An 8,597-nucleotide genomic window follows, 5' to 3' on the forward strand; every position below is an offset into this window, starting at 1 on the left:
ATCCAGTGTGCAACTTCTGGTGGTGGTGGTCAATGTATGTCTCCGATGTGTTCTAGTTGACCCACAGATATTTTCGGTGCTGGTCCAATTTTGGTGTGGCATTGCTGTACAGTTGGCCAAGGTTTTCCTCTTGTAGCAAATGAGATTGTAATGCACCTGTAGCACTGTACTTATTTAAGAAATAAAATACCTAGTTAAGCAATTTATACTTGTTGAAGAAACCCGTAGGTGCTAATTTAGTTTATCTGGTCTTAACTTCTAATTAAACGTGCAATGACTAATGATTAAATAGGATGGTTACATACATGCTCTTCCACTGCTCCAATTTGGTCGGAGGGACTAACGCTTGTCTTCCCAGTCACGACGTTGTAAAACGACGGCCAGTGAATTGTAATACGACTCACTATAGGGCGAATTCGAGCTCGGTACCCGGGGATCCTCTAGAGTCGACCTGCAGGCATGCAAGCTTGTAGCGTTGCAGGGCGACGTGGTCGCAATGATGCCATCTGATGGGCAAGTCAAGCTATGCTGGTGCATCACATAGGCCAATAGGGTTCTCATGTGTTCATTTGAATGGGTCTCGAGTTGCTTGCTTGGGTAGAGGTGATATTGTAAGCAACCTTGACAGTGTGTGTGTCATGTGGGTAGCCAGGTCAGTCGAGATGCTCTATTGTGTGGGCATCTTTTAATGGTTTTTGCTCATGTTTTTAGAAATTAACCAGGCAAGTCTCTTGTATCTTTTTCTAGTGAATCGAGATGCTCTATTGTGTGGGCATCTTTTAATGGTTTTCGCTCATGTTTTTAGAAATTAACCGGGCAAGTCTCTTGTATCTTTTTCTAGTGAATCGGAGCGCTAAGGAACATGACGTAAAAAATTATTGCTTTCAAAGGAGATGTGCATATCCGGTTATTCCTGTACTAGAACCCTATTATTTATTGCATCTAAAAGAAGAGCCCTCTTATTAACTAGGAACATGCTGTGAGGGGAAATTAAACAGCCCGACTTGACTAATAAAGTATCTTGGCCATGCTGCATGCGCCCATACTATAACGAAACGATCTGTGCTTGATCACCTTAAGCCCTCTGCCACATCGCTGAATCTCCACGCCAGTAAACATCACTAACTTGTCGACAATGGCAGTAGTGTCATGGAAACAGCACATCTGGCAGCACGTCTCTTGCGGCCTTGTTGTCATGATCAACTTGGCAACACAGAAACGCACGGCACCTAGGTGCAGGAGGTGCGATCCTAGCTCGGTACCCTCAGGGGCAGCAAATCCCTCCCACTCTTGGAGTACCACCGGCGGCGTCTGCTTTGCCGAGGCAGCACCCAGGTCTGATGCGCAGAGGACGCCACCACCCTTTGCCGAGACACCAAACCAGAGATCGTACTCCGGAACATATTCTGCAAGTCCTTTAAACGGCAGCGGCCAGGCACCAGTCTTGCTCCACTTACCGCTCACCGTGTCCAAGCAGTAGGTGCCGAGGCTCTCTGTGGATATCAAGATGCTTGAGCCATTGACCACAGTGCACGCGGTGATCACACCAGAACGGTCGACACCATAGCCAGGGGCATAGACATAAGGCGGCGGTGGGATGGAGTGCCAGAAAAAGTCCACCCCCTTGAACATTTTAGGCCTTTCGCCATACATAAGCGCCTCGAAAGATTGATGTTCCATCTTTTGATCGTTCTTAGGGATCGCCTCCATGACCAACAGGTTGTCACCAACGGCGAGGGGCACTGATTTCCACTTGGCCTTTTTGAGGCTTGGCAACATGCGGACAGCTTGCAGGCCGTCATCATATAAGACGGCTCGACCTCTCTCGTCTGTGCAGACGATCTTGTTCCTGCTGCTGCCGAAGAGCATGAACTCCATTATCTCCCATCTATGCTCGGACCAAGGAGAGTGGAAAGCCATTGTTGGTGGCGGCACAGAACGGTCCTCCACCGCTGCAGTCGCGGAGTCAGGTGCACCCTTGGGGTAAAACAATTGTGACGCCTTGATGCGGTGCAGAGTGTATGAACTCCTTTTGACGTTCATGGCCGTCATGTACAGGAATTTTCGGTTCATTGTTCAAAGACAGACTTTTCTATGGATCAATTTTGCCAGTCCCTTCTTCTAATAATCGCCTAAGAGACCACACGATTATCTGAAATACAAATTACACGCGTTAAGAGAAAGAACAGTAAATTCAAATCAAAGTATAGTAAATAATATAATAGAGCAACCCTGCGAATAAACAAAAAAAAAGCAGGTCAAGAAATAAATGAAAAATAAGGTCGTGGCTTTAATTACCAATCATACTAGTGTCAGTCCACTAAAAAAACAACAGTTGTAAATTTGTGTTAACCTATACAGCTTCCAAATACTAGCCAGTAAGGTCCTTCTCTTTCAGTTACTATACTGGCTGCTTCACAGAACAATGACCCAAGGCTACTGACTAGCGGTAGCAGGTTTCATTATTTTTGCACAACTATACCACAAATCATACAAGTACTATTGCTCCAACAGAAGGAAAAATACTTGGTGAAATTTCTAGGCTATTTAGCCTCTGTATATACTTTCCCTGTTATTTTAAGTAGGTGGTCACAGGTATACGGTATGGGCAAAATTCAAAACAACCTGCAGTCCCTAAGAACAAATGCAAAGGTACTGTATACAAGTAGAAAAAATAATACTGACACTATAGTTTCTTGGCAACATCACATGAACTAGTACTTGGATTTGTAGAATAAAACATACACATGAGATTATAAAAGGCTCTACGCCTTAATTTGATATGCAGCAGGCTTCTCTAACCTTAACCTGTACCCTCAACTAAATCACTGATGGATGGATCAAATCTATACTAGTAGAACATTTAATACTGAAGCAAAGTAGCCATGTGCTAGTGCTAACCACCTTCCAGGTTTGCTCAATTTCTTGCTGGAAATTAAAGAAGCGAGGGCTCCAAGGCCAGCTAGAAGGAAGCAAAGCATTCGTAGGAGCAGCGCCTCTCGCACTTTGGGGATGGTGCGGCAAGTACCCACAAGGCGGCGACGACGACCCTCGATGTGATACGGGGACGGGGACACGGCAATTTATAGAAACAGCAATATGACGGGTATATATATGAATAATTAATAGAATATCATGTAATAAGTCCAAAGAATAACTGATTGTGTGACATGATTTCCAACTACAGCCCCATTTGTTGCATCCATGCCTCTTTTCCAACTACAGCCCACAGATGCCATGTATGTATGTCACTGCCTAGCCGGAACAACAGCAACAGCAGCAGATGAGCAGGAGCAAGCAACAACAGTATACTGTACGAAGCGAAGCAATAGCAAGCCAGCACCCAGCACCACTAGAGGAGGACGACAGGCAGGAGGCAACAGCATGGGAGCACCGAAGGAGAGCAGGGACTTGAGAAAGAAGAAGTTACCGTGCTGGCGGCAGGCGGCTACAGTCTACAGGAGGCGGCAAGGTGATTCCAGGCGGCGGCGGCGCCGTCACGCGGTCGCTCGATCCAATCCCATGTCCTATGCAATGGAGCGAGCTGAGAAAGACCGATGGCTGCTAGGGTTAGGAGGTGGGCTTCTATTGGGCTCGCTGCGCTCCCGTGTCGCCGGCGTCCTGGCGGCGTGTCAGCTCTTTTTTTTTAATCAAATCAGAAAAACAGGATACTCTGGTGACACGTGTACCGGCCACGTATCCTGCGTACGCGGACACGGCACATGTGCACATATCAAGCAGCCGCCGCCGCCGCTACAATAAACATTAGATCGTTTTCATCCTGTCCCTGGCGGTTGGAACCCTAGCCGCCGTCAGGAGAGGCTAATCTTCCAGCGTCGTCCTTCGGCGGTTCCCCTCCGCCGACGATTTCGATCGTCGATGAGGAGGAGGGTCGCTGGATCCATGCGTGTGGATCGTTTTTACTCCTTCATAGTCTAGGTTTTTAGGTTGCTTATCGTCTTTACTTCGACGGCGACGATGACGGCGCTGAATAAAGATTTTTCCGATCCTTCCCTGATGAGGCCATCGGTCTTATGGTTGGGGATGCATTTAAAAACCAGTCTGTTCAAGTAAAGATGGTGTGGCGGCGGTGGCATCCTCGTGGTGGATATGTGTCCTCGGGCTCCGCCATTGCGACGGCGTTTGCTCCAGCGTCGGCGCGGAGCTTAGGGGGTAGTCCAGGAGCGGATGCAGATTGTGGTCTACATCGACGGCATCTGGAAGACGGAACATGTGTTGAGTTCGTGATTCGTGGATGGCAGCTATGGTTTCCTTCTGCGGCGTCTTAGTCGCAGTGGGATGTCGGATCTAGAGTTCGATGGCATGTCCGGGGTGTTGTCCCGGTCTGATTCGTTCAACGGTAAGGGCTTCACTTTTGGTGAGCCACCTTGGAGGTCCGCAAAGCTGCATATCAGCGATGGAGCCGCGTCGAGCTTGGGTGAAGAGGTGATTCGTCATTCTTTTCTTCGGTGGCTGTTGTTGTGGTGCCGAAGGCAGGTGATCGACGTTGGTGTAAAGCTCGGAGATGTTCGTTATCTTTTCAGTTTTGTCATGTCGATTTTTACGTGACTTGTACTTTAATCTTTATGATAGGAATGAGACACGTATTATCATGCAAAAAAACATGTGCATGTATCAATGCTTCGGAGAATAACCTAGGAAGAAATATAAGATACTACTCTACCTCAGGCTGAGTATGGCTGCGCCAATGGATCGCGCGTGGCCCGCTGGCAGAGTCAGGAATTTGCTCGTGGGTATTCTTTCAAATTTTATTTTTGGCCAAAGTAATATAATAGAACAACAAATCTGCAGTAAAATAGCAAAATCAATGACTCAATGACCATGCATCGATAATAGTAACAAAATATCATTGTGGCAATATCTCTAACAATTAAGAAAGATTACAAACAACAAAGGATATTGCCAGTGAGCAACCTATAGGCAATGTGGCAGTGACAAACAATTACAATTTACAACGTGGCAATGGCAGTGTTTCACTCTTTCAGACTACAACCTATAGCTACAATTAGTGGAAGTGACAAACAATTACACTTTACAACGTGGCAGTGGAGTGTTTCACTGTTTCAGACTACAACTATAGCTATAATTAGTGGCAGTGACAAACAATTACAATTTACAAGAACTTCTATTAGTGGCAATGTGGCATGACAGTGGCAATTTGCAAAAAGAACTCCAGATTTGTTGAAAAAATAGAGGAATACTATCTTGGTGGTTCCGTGATTGGTGTGGATTGACGGCGGACTGACGCGGCGACGCCTGACGGCGACGAACGCCGGAGGTAAAGGGCGCCCGGAGCAGTGCCGGTGCAAGGGGAGGCTCGCAGCCCACTGCCGCAACCCCGCACGAACCGCGGAGGACGGAGGCCGAGGGGAAGGCCAGAGCCCAGAGGGTAGGGGAGGGCCGGAGGACAGGGAGAGGGGCAGGGGCACGGGGCTGGAATCGCTTGCCGTCGCCGGCGCCGTCAGCTAGGTTTGGGGATTCGCGCGAGACGGACACCTGCTTTTTTTTAAGTAACAGACGGAGACCTGCTAATCTATAGTGGGCTCCATCAATACGTGTATAGTCAAATTTTTTTGGGCCAAATTCTTTGGTATTCCATGGAATACCCATGAATACCCCCAGCGCCGCCTAGCTCGGTCGCGAAAGAGTCCTTTCGCTACCTGAGTACTTCAGAAAATGCTATTTGTCGCTCATTGCCTCAAACTGTCGGCGCTTCGCATAGGTGAGCGACCGAGCAGCGACGCAACGGCCGGCCTGTTTAACCGTTTCAACGCCCCCGATTCTGGGAACCTTCTAGAGGTTTCCAGCTGATTTTTTCTGGTTTTGGGAAACTTCTAGAAGGTTCATTGAAACAGATTTTTCTTTATTCTGTTTTTCTATTTTCTTTTCTCTCATTTTCATATTTATATTTTTTTTCTTTTTTTCTTTATTCTTGTTTTTCTACTTTCTTTTTTCTTTTCTTTTCTCTCATTTTTCTTTTCCTTTTTTTCTTTTGTTTCTATTTAATTTTTTATTAATTTAAAATTTGTGCACAATTCAAAAAAAGCATGGTTTCGAAGTTTGTGCACAATTCGAAAACTGTTCATGGTTTCAAAATTTGTTCACAATTCAAAAAAGTTTACGGTTTTAATATTTGTTCACAATTTGAAAAATGTTCGAAATTTTATAATTTTGTTCATGAATTTTGAAATTTCATCATATTTGAAAATTTGTTCACAATTCAAAAAATGTTCACGGTTTAATGAAAAATTGTAATTGTTTCCACAGGAATGGCATTTGTGACAATTGTCAAAAACTAAGAGTGGCAAAAGTGACATGTCAAAATCTAGAGTGGCATAAGGAAAATTGGCAAAATCTAGAGTGGCAAAAACAAAATTTTCCCTTCTTTTTTCTCGTAGCCACCCGTCTCCCTCGTTATTCTCTCATCGGCCATTATTTGCGCTGTGCACTGCCCCATCAGACCAGGAAACTTGGCCCATAATAAGCTAGACAAATAGAAATCGCCTAAAAAGGACAATTTACTGGGCTGGGTGAACGTTTGACATGGGCCAAGTGATTGTTGGTCATGCTAGTCACAAGCAGTTCCCTCAAAAAAAATCTCAAAAAAAAGTAGAGCATTAGCGCATTTGTTTTTTTTTTTTGAAGGGAAAGCCTCATGGAACTTTATTCATCTCGTGGCAAGGTTACATCAAAGAGTACATGTGATAACAAGAAGTTTGGGGCTTCCTCTGCCCATTCATACGTACTACCTTGCTCATGGCTATACCTAGCTAAAAAATGTGCCAGCTTATTAGCTTCCCGCGGGCAATGCTGAAAGGAAATGGAAGGGATTCCATGAGCATTAGCACATTTGTTTATAGAAGAATTGGGAGAGATCAAGGAGTCGGGACAAGCTCGGGGAAGGCGATCATCCCATACAGTTGAGAGTAAGACATGGGTTCCGCCGCCTATAGGAAAGTTTAAAATTAATGTCGATGCAGCAGTTATGCATGGATCTAGAACAACAGTAGTGGTATGTAGGGATGATGCGGGCACATCTCAAATACATCTCCAGACATTGATTAACTCGCTCTGTTTACCCATCTGTCTGGGGGTGATATGTTGTGCTCATTTGCAGCTCAGTACCCCACACCCTGAAGAGCTCCTTCCAGAAGGCACTAGTGAATATTTTGTCTCTGTCAGACACAATTGTCAAAGCCAGGCCATGCAGTTTAACTATATTGTTCAGAAACACCTTTGCAACAGAGGCTGCAGTAAACAGATGCTTCAAAGGAAGAAAGTGCCCCACTTTTGTGAAATGATCCACCACCACAAGAATAACAGAGAAGCCATCAGATTTTGGAAGTCCTTCAACGAAATACATACCTATAGACTGCCAAGGACTGTCAGGCACTGGCAAATGTTGCAACAGTCCTGGCACTTTGCATAACTCATGCTTTGCTTGCTGACAAATGCCACATTGTTTGACAAAATTTTCCACATCAGACTTCATGTTTGTCCAACTGAATAGCTGCTTAACTCTGTGATATGTGGGCAAAATTCCAGAGTGGCCACCCACAGGAGTTGAATGGAAAGCCTGAATGAGTTTAGTTTGTAACCTAGTGTTAGCTCCCACCTAGATCTTGTGGTCTTGTTTCAACAATCCTTGCTGCAATGTGAACCCAGGACAAGCATTGGGATCCACTGCAAGTTTCTGCAACATGGAGATGGCCACTGGATCTACAGAATAGGAGTAAAGAACTTCTTGCACCCACACATGTTTGCCTGTTGTCACATTTTGAGTAGCAAACAGATGTGCCACTCTGGACAATGCATCAGCAGTAGTGTTTTCCACCCCTTTTCTGTACTGGATAGAGAATTGTAAACCCACCAGTTTAGTCATTGCCTTTCTCTGAAGATCAAATGTCAGGTTTTGATCTCCCAAATGACATAAACTTTGGTGGTCTGTTTTTATTACAAAAGGTGCTCTAACCAAGTAAGATCTCCACCTGTCAATGGCCATCATAATTGCCAAAAATTCCTTCTCATAAATGGATTTCTTCTGACTGGTCACCCCCAAAGCCTTGCTATAATATGCCACAGGATGTCCTTCCTAAGATAACACTGCTCCCACACCCGTGTTGCATGCATCTGTCTCAACAGTAAATGTTTTCTCAAAGTTGGGCAGAGCTAGCACTGGTGTGTCACTCATAGCTTGTTTGAGGAGTTGAAAAGCTTGCTGAGCTGCATCAGACCATGCAAAGGCTTGTTTTTTCAGAAGGGTTGTGAGTGGTTTTGCCAACAAACCATAATTCCTGACAAATTTCCTATAATACCCAGTGAGACCCAAAAATCCTCTGAGCTCAGACACATTTGTAGGTACAGGCCACTGTAACATTGCCTCAGTTTTAGCAGGATTTGTAGCCACTCCTTTGTCAGAGATTATGTGGCCCAAGTATTCCAGTGACTGCTGGGCAAAAGCACATTTGCTTTCTTTAACAAACAACTGTTGTTCCTTGAGTATATCAAACACTGACTGTAGATGTTCTAAGTGTTCCTCCAGTGTAAAACTGAATACTAAAATATCATCCATAAAT

The 8,597-nt window shown here is 45.0% G+C and overlaps 1 protein-coding gene across 1 annotated transcript; it reads right to left on the minus strand.

Annotated features, from left to right (window-relative positions):
- Positions 1-863: 863 nt before the first annotated feature.
- On the minus strand, positions 864-3,629 carry LOC125545330. Its single transcript, XM_048709242.1, has 2 exons — positions 3,431-3,629; positions 864-2,152 (listed from the first exon to the last, which is right to left on the minus strand). The coding sequence occupies exon 2, from the start codon at positions 2,071-2,073 to the stop codon at positions 1,009-1,011; it is 1,065 nt and encodes a 354-aa protein (XP_048565199.1). The 5' UTR covers positions 2,074-2,152; positions 3,431-3,629; the 3' UTR covers positions 864-1,008.
- Positions 3,630-8,597: the final 4,968 nt, after the last annotated feature.

The sequence above is a fragment of the Triticum urartu genome, chromosome 3 (genome assembly GCF_003073215.2).
Source record: "Triticum urartu cultivar G1812 chromosome 3, Tu2.1, whole genome shotgun sequence".
NCBI classification, from domain to species: domain Eukaryota; kingdom Viridiplantae; phylum Streptophyta; class Magnoliopsida; order Poales; family Poaceae; genus Triticum; species Triticum urartu.